We start from the raw sequence: 13,096 nt of genomic DNA, 5'->3' as shown, positions 1-13,096 counted from the left end.
GTAAATCAATCAAAGTGATCCCTCAACTCTGTGGATAGACTGTTGAGAATATAGAGTGCTATGTTGTTTCCCTAGCTAACATGCTTTGCATACATCCTTAGGTAGTTTTAGGCATGGAAGGTATTTAACCATCTGGTAGCGAGACAATTGATAGAGAGAGTTGTAACCAAGGTGTCCTAATTAATAATGCCAAAGCTGCTTCTTGTTTGAAGGGTTCTTGGCCATAGCCAAGCCTTGGATATGATGAAACTGGGAGCCGTCAGCCGCTGGCTTGGATAAGAAGCATGTCATTAGATACAAGTCATTAGGTTCAACCTCACCATGGGCAATCACTAAATCGGTCTTGACATCAAGTAACTTGACCATGGTTGCTCTGAAGAAGATTGGTCTCTCCAAACTGCAAAGCTAATGGACAAATAAGATGTTCACCCCAAGCTGGGGGATGTAGTAAACATCATCCAATGAGTCCAGATCCGTATCCTTGTCAATAACAAACTTGACATGACCAAGGCTTTGAATCTCGGCTTAGGAGTTAATATGCATTGAACATTTTGCATCATCAAACCCTAAGAGATGTATAAGTCCTCTAGTGGAGTCATATGATTTGTGGATCCATTTTATAGCTGGATGGCCATGAAGATGTATTGGACCGGCCTTTTTGTTAGCCTCATTCAAAGGCAACTTGTGTATATGGACCAAGCTCTCAATCTGTAATGTCCTTGAGGAGATAAGTTGGGCTTGAGGACTTCAGTGCGTATAGATCTGCGAATGTGCGTGGTTTGGAGGATGTACACCCACCACTGATGTACCTCCACCACTTGCTTGTGGATAGGCATAGGCTTGTAAGTGATGTGTATGTAAGGATTGTGTTCACCCTGGTGTGGTGAATTGTGTCAAAGGTGGATGCATTGATAAGTATGCATTAGAATGAGAGGGCAGGATGGGTGTAATATGAGTGCAAGAAGTGGGTAGGATTTGTGTGTACAATGTTGCATCAAAGAAACATCTCTTGAATTTGCAAGTGAATGAAAGGTGTTGCTTGATCTTTTTCTTATTGAGCTACCTCTATTAATGTTCACATACTGGTATGGGTCAAAGTTATCAAGAATACATGCGCCCATACACTGCACATTCGTTTTGATAAATAAAGGACTAGAAACTACAATTGCTTTACCTTTCACCAATTCTGATGAGTTCAAATTGAAGAATGGTATGTATCCCATGTCATTGGGTGCCCTCTGTGGGCTGGGGTTTCTGAATGCTTGAATAGAGATAGGGAACTCAAAGTGTACAACAAACACAATGAAAGTAGTAGAACTCAAGGTGAAGAGAACTCGCAGTGACAGATGGGTGAATGAGCATGTCTTGGGTGGACTTGGGATGAGGTGAGCTGGAAGAGGAGTCAGAGATACCAATGATAGCTCTGAGGGTGTGTCATACATTGAATGGATCCTGAAATGTACCAGGCAGAGTCTCTGATGATGTTGGAGTGAAGGCAGCAGCTGAGAGTCAGTCCAGACTGCTGAAAATGCAAGTCTAGGTGAGTAGAATATGACGACAACTGATCTGAACAGCAGAAGAAGGCTAGGTGGCAGCAGCGAGCCTGCCAGGCTGGTAAACACAGATGGCAGTAGTATCAGAGACCTCCAGGCAGCAAACACAAGGCTGTGCACTGTAGGCAACAGCTGGAAGATGGTTGGCAGGTGCTGGGCAACCTAAATCAGTAGCATAACACAAGGTATCTGATGAAGACAGGCAGCTGAGTGATCCTGCACAGCTGGCAGCAGTAATGGATCTGGAAATGCAGCCGAGTTAACCAAAACAGATGGGATGGTAGACTCCAGATCAGGTCACCTGGCTGATGGACTGCACGAACAGCTGGGACAGCACTCCGGAAGCTCCACGAACTGAGGTATCCTTCTGTGGAGTGGTGTAGACAGCAGTGGGTTAGCTGAGGGCTTATGATAGCTGGCTGCACTAACGAAATTGGAATTGGGATACACTCACATCGACTCCTATTTCTAGAGGATTGGGGTTGCATGTGACCTACTGCCAGCAACAAGGTCTTGAATTTAATAATTTGGTAGTGATTTATGGTCAGGTAGTAGGATATTCCCTAGCCAGGGCCCAGCTTCGGGACTGGCTTCACTCCACGCTGCGCATTGGCACAGTGCAGATCGTGGAGGCGGTTCTAATGGGCCAAGGGATCTTCATGGTTTGGCTCAGCTCGGCAGACACAACTCGTGAGTTACTTGCCAGCTCACCCTATGCGTCCATGAAGGGGGTCATATACATGGTCCCTTGGTACAGTGGCTTCGTTGTGGAGGCATTTGCACTCCACAACAGGTTTCTTCGGCACCCGGTCACCCTTCTCTTTCCAGGCCTGGCGATAGAGTATCGCCAGTTAGTGGAAGACTTTGGACGGCTCTTCGGCACGGTCCTTCCCGCGTCTTTCGCGGATGCGGTGATAGCCGCAGGAGTCCCAAAGGTACGGCTAGGAGTCCTAGAGATTGAGGCAAGCGGACACTCCTGTAGGCAGCAGGTCATTGTGACTAGGCAGCCAGGGTAGTGTCTGCATTGCCATGACTTTGGGTACCAGGCAGTAGAGTGCACGCGCTTCGGTGCTAGGGTGGCTCCGCTGACAGGCCCACAAGTGGATGCGGATGGCTTCACATGAGTACAGAGATGACAAAGAGGGAGACAGCAGGGGGAAGCGACGCAGGGAGCAGGTGGGTGAGTGACGCCCCCTCGGTAGAGCACTCCACAGACCCCCCGCCCGTCCCACCCGGCAGGATTGCAGCCCCCCACATCCACCACCCGCGCCACAGACTGCCTCGCCTGAGTTTCCACAGTCCCCACACCCACCCCCCTCCACATCCCCTAACAAGCACCCCCCCATGATCCGCACCCGGTTTAGGTGGTCCCCCCAGGACCCACCCCCCATCCTCCCACAGGAGGTGATGAGCCACACACACCTACTTCCTCGCACTAGTAGTCCTCCCCCTCCCATATAGCTACCAGCTCATCCGCCCGTGCCACCCGTCACACCTTCCCGAAACAGGCAGAGCTGTTGCCATAGGAGTTCTTGCGTAATGGCCCATGGTCCTACCTAAGAGTTCCGGAGTGTGGAGAGTTCCCACTACCTCTAGAGGTGGGGATCTTCGTGGTTCGTAAGTCAAGGAGGGGCAAGGTCCATCTACTAGCACCACCAGATGTACCAAACTGCGCATTTTTTCTTCAATTGTCTCACTCAGGGGAGTGGACAACTACCCAGATAGAGGAGTTGAAGAATCAGGTTGCGGATCATATCTCCCAGTGGATGGGAGATGAAGGATTAGCATTGTTTGCACAACAGTGGTCTGGGTACATGATGGACATTAATTGGTGGGTTGGTGCCGAGGTCCCACACGTGAGCATTATCTTTCAAGCCCCTCCACAGTGGAGAGCTCCGAGGGACGTGATCAAGTGGCCCCTCGCACAGACGGGCCGTTTCTACCAGTGTACCGAGTCACGACTCTCAGCATGGCTGATAGATGCATTGATAGTACCACCTGGCACATCTATCGCCTCTATGGTCTGGCCGAGGGCCACCATGGGTGGGGAATTGGAGTTTGCCATCTAGACCTGCGGTAAAGCGTACTTGCATGCCTCACAGTTTCTCCTCCTCATCAGTAGCCTCCACACCTAGCAGATGTCTGTTCGGTCAGTCACAGGTTTCCCCATGAGTTTACATCTAGCATCTTGGAATGTGAATAGCCTCCACTACAGTGGGGCACGTGGTTCTAGGAAGTTGATTGTTTGGCAAGAGTTGTAGCCTGCCCTGGCCAGACGGATCAACATCTTGCTTCTACAAGAGCACAAGCTCACCCCCACCTAAGCCCAGCGGGTAGGGAAGGTGCTTCCGGGCAGATCACACATTTACTGGGAGCACGCCATAGGTGCCCACGGTAGGAGTGGAGGAGTATACACCTCTATTGGCCCAAGTCTCACCGCCTGTGTACGAGACCACGGGACGATAGTGGCAGGGAGGGTTCTATGGGTCAGATTGGATATTGGGGACTCATGCCTTGGAGTTCTCAATGTCTATGCCCCTATGGAGGTTAGGGCACGCAACAGGTTCTGGGTGGAGATTGTGGATGGACTCCTAGAGGTGGATTCCTGGATCGTTGGAGGAGACTTCAAAAACCTGGAGGTTTTGGAGGACCAACAAGATAGAGGCAGAAACTACCAGGGCATGGTTGGGGAGGAGCAGGTGGCATGGGAGGTTTTTTTGCCGGCAGTCGGAGCACAGGATGCTTGGAGAGACCCTGCCTTCCAGAGGAGGGAGAGGTCATTGGACTTCTCTTGGGGATACAGGCGGCTAGGTGGAGTCCTATTGGAGTGGTTGGATAGGTTTTATGTGGGAGAGTGGGGAGGCTCTCATGGAGGCCAGATTGAGGAGTTGGCAGGCACCACGTTGTCCAATCATTGCCCGGTTCTCCTAATACTTGACCCCCAACATCCGCCCTAGGCACACGATCCTGTCGGATCCGTGACTCGATCTATAAGAGGGAGGAGGTGACGAGATAGATAGAGCAGATTTGGACAAGAGAGTGGGGTAGGAGGGACCGGATAGTGGAGGAGGTTGCAGAGGTTCTCGCAGAGTCGAGCAGAATCTGCCAAGAGGCAGCCATACAGGCCAGGCAACAGAGCTGGGAGGAGGAGAGAGCACTCCGGTGGGACTTGGCAGCCACGTAGAGATTATTGCAAGAGGCACTAGGGGATCCCACCCTCCACGCACAGGAGGTGCGCGTGAGAGCAGCCATTGCTGGCCTAGAGGACAGGTGCTTGGAGTTCTCTTTTTGAACCTCAGCAGCCTTCTGGGTGCGGAAAGGGGACACGATGTGCAGGGAGTTCTTCCAGGTGCACCAACCTCGCACTGCAGGAGAGCAGATACGCATCCTTCGGGATCAGTATGGGAGGACTCGTTCTAGCCTAGACGAGGTGATGGAGATTGCCACGCACTATTATACGCGCCTTTTCCAGCAGGAGAGACAACTTCAACTAGAGGATAGAGATGTAGACAACAGGTATGGGATCACACCCTGTCCCTCGTCACAGAGGAGATGGGTCACTCCCTCCTAGCCCCCTTCACAGAGAAAGGAACTAGAGGAGGCCTTCCATACACAGGATGGGCAGAAATGCCCGAGGGAGGATGGCCTCTCCAAGGCCTTCTTCACTACCTATTGAGAAGTGGTGAAGGACCCCCTATTGATGGCCTTCCGGGAGATTTTCACTTAAGGACAGATGCCAGGGAGTCTCTCGGTAGGCCTTATCAGTCTTCTCCCCAAAGGGGGAGACTGGTTGGAGCTTTCCCAGTGGAGACTGGTCACCTTATTGTCAGTGGTCTATAAGGCACTGGCAAAGATGATTGGTAGGCAACTACATCTCGTGCTCCAAGATATCATCCATGATACAAAGATAGGCTTTGTCTAGGATAGGAGCATCCTTGACAATGTGTTTACCTTCTTTGAGGCGACAGAGTGGGCTCAGCACAGTGGGTAGAGATTGGCAGTATTACTCTTGGATTTCGAGAAAGCTTATGACAGAGTGGATTGGACTTCCTAGAGGGCACCATGGTGTGGTTGGGATTCCCCCAGGTGTGGATTCGTGGGGTCTCCGCCCTTTACAGATTGGCCACCGGCAGGGTTGTCATAGGCGGAAGGCAAGGGGAGGAGTTTTGGCTGGAGAGATCGGTTTGACAGGGCTGCCCCTTGGCCCCATACTTGTTTCTACTCTTTGTAGAGGCGGTGTCTCACTTCCTCAGGTTACGTGTGAGCGGATTACGTGGCCTCCAATTTCCAGTGAGAGAGAGGAGATTGAGTTGTTAGACTTAGAGTATGCAGATGATACAGCCCTCTACATAGAGGACGATGAGTTGATGCTGGAGAGAGTATGGTTGGCTCTTGACGTGTTCTGTTTTGCAGCGGGAGCGAAAATCAACTGGCGAAAGTCGGTTGGTTTCCTCACAGACCCGGACTCTAGCACAGAGGGGCGCTCACCTGGGATTTAGATGGGTGAGCAGAGGGCAGACTGTCCAGTACCTAGGGTTCCAGGTGGGACTTGACATCACTTCTGCTTAGCAGTTTCTTCCTGTCCTTGACTCTATTCGGAGGAAACTGACCTATTGGAGCATGGCTCGCCTCTCACTAGCCGGACGAGCCTTGGTGGTTAACCAGGTCCTCCTAGCGATGGCGTGGTACATCGCCTCATGTTGGTGCTTCTCCTCATCTTGTGTAGTGCAGCTTCGCCGCCTAGTACGGAATTTCCTTTAGTCAGGGTCTGATGGTTCCAGGGATTCCAGGGCCAAGGTGGCGTGGGCGACCATCATACGATATAGATTACAAGGAGGGCTTGGGATCATAGATCCAGAGTATCATAGTATGGCCCTCTTGGGCAAGCTACTTGTTGGTGGTCTCACACCAGGCGGCTAGACCTGTAAGGTCTTATTGTAGGAGGGAATTCGAGACTGTAGACCAAGGCTTGGTGGTGAGTGGAGGCCGTCCTTGAGATGGATCTTCACGTCAGCCCAGATCACCTTTCCTTCGCAACTTACTCCGCGTGTGGTAGGGCCTTCCTAAGGCCCTAATCCAGAGCCCCCCCAGCCTGCCAGGAGGAGATAGATCGTCAGCTGGTCATTTGGAACCCTTAGGTCAAAGATTGGGAAGGGGCACAGATAGGTGAGCGCCCCCACATCTAGTGGGTTGGGTGGGAGGCCGGCCCAGCTTGTACCATCGCGACATGGCGGGAGGTGTACAGGATGGCGGATAAGGTGTTGCAGCGAGTATCAGGCTGCCAGAGAGGAGTGGAGTTGAGGAGAAGGGAGATAGACACAGCAATACATTTGGAGTGGCTTGCTTCCCTGATACGAGAGTCGATAGAGCCCGGGGAGGTATGGGCAGCTAGGTTTTCACCAGTAGGCATCCCCCTTCAGGTGGCAGGTAGAGTGGGCGGCGCCCTGTAGGAGACTTTCTTCGCCGTTCGGGAGGGGGGACGTCTGGTCCTTGACAGAGGGCAGCAAGATGAGGGGATTGCCGCCCTCTCATGGAGGAGGATTCGGGTGGTTGGCCTTCAGGGGAAGACATGGCGACTAGGAGCTTAGGGAGTGGCGCCTTTGGATTTGGGAGAGCAAATCACTTGATGAGCTAGAGTGGGATCCAAGAGAGTGGCTATGGCTGGCCTCTACGGTCACCAAGAAGCCACCCAGGTTCCTAGAGTACACTGCAAGGATTGGCAGACATGTACTGATGCAGGAGGATATGGACTGGCCGCCGTCACGTAGCAGGCACTGGGCGGAGCATAGCATCACGGAGCCCTTTCAACAGACCTTCTGGCGCCGCCTATGGGATAGTTGGAGGCAGAGGAGGGTGTCGTATTTCTTATGGTTGGTAGCACATGGAGGCTTAGCGGTGGGAAGTTGGCTTGCCCAGATGTAGGAGGGAGGTTGTAAGCGCTGCACACAGCAGCTCTTGAAACCTCAAAGCATTGCCTTTGGTCATGTGAGGAGGCGTAGCTCGTGTGGAGAGGAGTGTGCCACATCCGGTGTTGTATAGCACCCAGCCTTGGATGTATCTCATGGGGAGCGTTCTGTTGGTAGGCAGTCACCCAGGGCCGTCACCTTCTGTATGAGGCCGGGATGCAAGACATGATATTCATTATCAAGGCAGGGTCGTGCACAGTGGTCGGTTTGGAGGCTCTACCCATCTGCCAGGTGCTGGAGCCAACAACAGACCGCTCGGAGGTATGGGAGATCATAGGGAGTCTTACGGGATGGGATATCTGGAAGACGCGATGTCAGGAGGCTTTCGGCGGAGAGAGACTTTTAGCACATGCGACCTTAGCAGAGCTCTGGACCTCCATCATCCACTCCCTCCGCGGCCGATGGGATCAGGTGCAGGGCTCATTAGGAGCTCCGATGTCACTTCATGCGCACTTGGGGCGGCCAAGGTCTGTTTTTCGTGATGCAGCCAGCCAGCCCGGTTTGGCGATACCCCCGGCTTCTTGCCCCCCCCCACACCCCGCCTTGAGAGTCTTGTATACATGATGTATTGGTGACTTTGCATCAGCTCCAGCTAGTCTATTGAGCTTGAGCACTCCGTTGTAATCAGTTTTTTTGAGTAATATAATCATCCACATTTTACTTGCAAAAAAAAAAGTGCTTTTGATGCTGGTTTAAAGAGACTTAATCTCTAGCTTGCCAAGGCACAACTTTGGCAAAGGTGTAGTGTAGCTTTAGTGACTACCTAGAGCATAGCAGCACCACAGTTGAGCTCTAGCAAAGCCATGGGAACAATTCTTGTTGCTTTACTAGGAGCACCATTTATCTTTACTGTGGAGGCCACAGCTTCATCTGATGAATATCTTTTTGTAGATAACTACTTTTGCACCTTTGGCAAAGGTGGTTACTTTGGCTTTGCAGAAGCAGTTACTCTGGCTGCAGTACTCCACCACCTACTTTATAGGCTTTACAAGGTCATGATCGCTTAACAAGACATAATGGGAGATGTTATGGCCACCCCAACTCTATCTATGTATAAGATTGCCATAGAGGCATTTGTAGTGTGCATTGTGTGAGAATCAGTAGCATTTTATTTTGCTAAGGATTTGCTAAAGATTGCTTCAGCAAGAGTATTTGTCTCTTTTTTCATCAATATGGCTTGGTGTGTTCAAGAGCTTGTCTTATCGTTGTGTCTTTCTAATGTTCTCTGTCCTCTTCCCCACTCCCTCTTTACTACCTACTCCCTTTGTGGCACTCCCACTCTCTTAGAACTTTCTTTTTTTTCACGTAACAGGTAATTGTATTAATTATGGAAAAAGTACAAGATTACAAGATTACAAGGTGCAGTGTGGCTCTAGGCCATCATACATAAACTAGATAGAGTAGATACAAAAGGACAAAAGTTCCAGAGGCTCACCACAGGATGCATCACAAAGGATCATGAGTTTTGGTGAGATTTTGTTGCGCGAGCCTGGGCCTTTGCTGCTGGTGTCTCTGATACACCATCTTCAAGGAAGTCTCCCAATACCGCAAAGGGTTTGGGCTTGTGATGTTCGGCCTGTGAGGAAGAAGGCATGTTTGCAGGGTGGGTGGTAGAACCTGGGTACTGACGATCCCATGGCGTGATGACTTTGCCAGCAGCATCAAAGGACAGCTGAGCTGGAGGGTCATGAGTGTGTGGCAATGACTGGCTTGATTGCTGCTTCTGCAATTGTTGTATGGATGGTAGGAGATCCTTGACAGGAGTAGGAACTTGGGTAGTAGGTGCATCAGAGGATTTATCTTGGCAATGGGAATAAGTTCGAAGGGGGTCTTGTGATGAAGAAGGCTACTTCACTGTACTCAACACTCACTTTGACAAGCATAGATGCACTCTAGCCTTACCACAACCTTTCTCTAGCTTCGCTTTAGTGAAACCCATGTCCTACTCTAGACTTGCCATAGTTTTACCTTGCCACCTCCCTTGAAGAATCGTGGTCAAGAAGACACGAGCGCACAGCTTGGTGCAAACTTGGCACAGACCCGGTGCTACTACATAATTATGAGTTAATGGAAAGTCTAAATTTAGTGGCTCAAGAAGACCTTGCTGCCCTTTGTTTAGAGCTAGCTGACCACCCTCTTGTGATAAGTAAAGTATTTGGGAGGTGCCTTTCACCTTGCTTGTGACCTGGAGTCGGATGCCCATAGGCAAAAACTGTGCAGTCTACCAATGGCCTGGCTGCATAGGCTCTCAGCAACTTGTTACTTGCTGAAGTACCCAGATATTAGCATCCTTTCTCTCCAAACCCTGATGGAGTCAGCAGGGCCAACCTCCTAGCCAGCCCAATGGATGTGTGTGCACTCCTTGAGTTGCAGCCCGTCTCGATCTTGGAAACTAGATGTGTGGGTTCCAGATGACTGGGTGTATATCCAATTGCTCTTGACAACGTGGGAGCCTTTGCTCTAGCTCCTTCCATAAGCTTTGCCAAACTCGTAGCAACCTGCGAAGGAAGGATGATTTGGGTAGGGTCATTGGTGCCTTGGTGAAGATCCACCTCAGCCATTGGAATGGGTAGACTGTGATGAACCAGGACAATTGAGGATATAAGTGACCTAGCACACTCTATTTATAGAGATGGAACCAACCAAAGTGTGTGGGTTTTGCTTATGGGACATTGAAGCACACTAAGTGCATTTGAGTTTTGAAGCTGTTTAGTGAGCTAATGATAGCTTAATGTATAATGCACCTTTTTAACTTATTTAGGCTGCCATTTACTGCTTATTCCATTTTACACATGCTTTTCTTACCCCTTAGCTCATCTGGGTTCTTATTTCTTTGAGAGTGGGTGTTGAGCTTAGATGTCTAGCTGCATATAAAGGTCAGTGTTTTTTCCCCTTTCTAGCTTTGATTTGGGTGCATTTCCAGTTGGCATTATTTCAATGGTGAGTCGGTCACTGTCTTGTCAGGTCAGCCAGTTTGCCTCATCAATGCCTATGTATAAGCAGCATCCGCACATGTACAAGCAGTTCTCATTATCATTATTTTGCCTGGGGTTGTAGCTTGGGCTGTCTGTTCTTTTGGTATCATGGGATTCACTCTTCTCCTTGTTGTTGATTCCTATGCGTCTATGTTTTCATCAGTCATATCTTTGGTACATAGATTTCTTTTTCCAGTATGGTGGAATTGCTCATTGTTGGAAAAAAATGATTATCTGTAAAACTTAGAAACAACCCATAATGAAGAAAATCTGGATGGGAATCACGAGTCTTTCCTTCCTTTGAAGCAGGATGTTACCAAATTCAAGAAACAGTGTTATATGTACAAAATAATAAACTGGCTGATTGTGTTTGTAGCTGCTAGTAGAGATATTGTTTATACCTGCCGATTCTTAGGTGTATCACAATTATAATTATGATAATTTATATTCTTTCCACTTTTATGTTTGGGCTCTTAGATGTGTGACAACCGTAAAAAATGATTACTCTTTCAACAAATAGCTGATGGTTGATTTCTTCCAAAGTAAGTTGAAACTTTTAGGTAACATTAATGCAACTGAATATTTTGCAGAGATATATTTATGAAGCACTTCAAGATCCCACCTTAATGATACTTATATGCTGTGCAGTAGTCTCATTGACGGTTGGGTTGACTACGGAGGTGAAATTCTAGATCCTATTCAGCTCAAACTATCAAATAAGTTGTCAATATTCTTTTATTCTCCTGCCATTCTCTCATTCTCTCTCTCTTTTTTTAATTATAAAGGGTACATATATTAATTGCTGAAAAAGTACAAGGGTCACAAATGAACTAAAAGGACAGCAAAGCAACGGAAGAAACTGCCATATGCCATGAGAAAAAATCCTCCCAAGGGAGAAGCCCTGCATGCTGCACAATATCAAGCTGCTAGTGAAGAAAGCCTTTCAATTGAGCAATATAACTTTGAACACCTGAATGGGAGTAAAAAATAAAAGCGCTCTAGGTGGCCTAGTAATGCCAACAACCCCAAAAGCGCAGAAGGTGGAACACTATGTGCATGTGTGGCTGCATAGGATCTGAAAATATTGGCTTGCCAAAACCCCAATCATAGGGATGTAGAATAGGTCCCACCACCCATCGCCAAATTTCTGACAAAAGAAACCAAACCCCCCTTGCCACTGGACAAGAGACAAACCTGTGGCGAGAAGCCTCCACACTTGTATTGCAGAAGCAACAAGAGCCATTAGAGATATTTCATTCAGAGAGGGTTAAAGCAAGGGTCAAGCCACCGATCAACATTCATCAAAGGGAAACTTTGCATTTAAATGAAGTTTTATTGATCTCTCTCTCCATTATGATCGATTTCCACCATATCTTGCTTTGTGAAGACACCAAATGGAATTGCTTGTAGCCACCAACTAGTGATGGTCGTTAATAAGCAAATGATAAATTTGGTTAACTGAGGCACACTCCAAACAAAACCGTGCCATACATCTCCAATCCTACTAGGGACTATCTAGAGAGAGTATAGGAAAGCGTTGCCAATCATGCAAAGATGAGGAGAGTGTGTCTCATAAGTCATCGTATCCTTGAGGGACATGAAAAATATGTTGAATTGACCGGAAGGACATCAAAACACAGAGTGCTCTCAAAGTCACATCAATAATGGAAAGTAGTCCAAGCCGTGCCATTCGATTAAATGTGGGTCTAGCATCTTGTTTTCCTTCCCATCAAACTATCTTGGAAACCATGAACAAATCAGCTTGAATAGAATTGGCATGCAATTGATCCTCACTTGGGTCCCAAGCCAATTTGTGAGGCATGGATTTCCATAAACAAACAAAATGAATCAACAAGATTGAAGATTGTACACTAATAGGCTGATCAACATTAAGCACATGTCACCAAGAACAGTATATTCTAGTATTCCCATGTACAATAGCCTTATCTTCAAGGAAAAAGTGGGCTTTGGAGACCCAAGGCTGGTAATTGAAGCACATGGCTTGAAACAAGGACCATTTGAGTGCCACCATGTGAGTTTCAAGATCCAAAATGGCCACATCTTCCATTCTTTTGGGCATATAGATATAGCCTGATGATAACCCAAGAAATTCCAATATTCAAAGTTTTTTTTCTAAAACATAAAGTGGGTGACCTTGGTAAAATCCCTCAAGCTAGTCATGGACCAAGGTAATAGCAGCAAATAGTAGGAAAGCATACCTTCCAGCCTAGTAGAAATCCATCTTAGCAATTGTTTAGGTAAAAATTCACCCCAAAAGGATAACCCAAATGACTCGTTGTAGGGTTGTTGGTGTGTGCATGGGGTGCAAGGGGTTTCCTTAGAGCAGTATGATTCCTCTGCATCAATGCAAATGCCTTCGAATAGCTTGAGGTGCTTCAAGGGGGATTGTAAGACGATGGAACAGTGTTTTGGACACTCATAATGGACTTGAGAATTGCTACTGTCAAGAGGGCCAAAGTGCAGAAAGTCTTGATAGAAGTTGAGAGAAGAGGATTAGTTTGGAGAGAAAAGGAGAGACAATGTTGTAGGAACAAAGAGGTTTGGAGGAAAGAGGAGAGAGAATGCTGTAGATAGATGTGAG

At 48.3% G+C, this 13,096-nt stretch overlaps 1 protein-coding gene across 10 annotated transcripts in view; it reads left to right on the top strand.

Moving 5' to 3' along the window:
- Window positions 1–13,096, top strand: part of LOC148029206 (calcium-transporting ATPase 4, plasma membrane-type-like) — a 235,347-nt gene that overhangs the window by 38,675 nt on the left and 183,576 nt on the right. For all 10 annotated transcript variants that reach the window (XR_015692390.1, XM_087687972.1, XM_087687970.1 and 7 more), the window contains one exon: window positions 11,085–11,174. Coding sequence is in view for 8 of the 10 variants with exons in the window: in XM_087687972.1 (XP_087544098.1) it covers window positions 11,085–11,174 (90 nt within the window). In the remaining 2 variants the exon portion in view is untranslated. The remainder of the gene's footprint in view (window positions 1–11,084; window positions 11,175–13,096) is intronic.

Source organism: Lygodium microphyllum, chromosome 11, assembly GCF_053477565.2.
Source record: "Lygodium microphyllum isolate KBCC chromosome 11, Lygodium_microphyllum_v1.1.10, whole genome shotgun sequence".
Taxonomy (NCBI): domain Eukaryota; kingdom Viridiplantae; phylum Streptophyta; class Polypodiopsida; order Schizaeales; family Lygodiaceae; genus Lygodium; species Lygodium microphyllum.
This window is presented reverse-complemented; position numbering and strand designations above follow the sequence as displayed.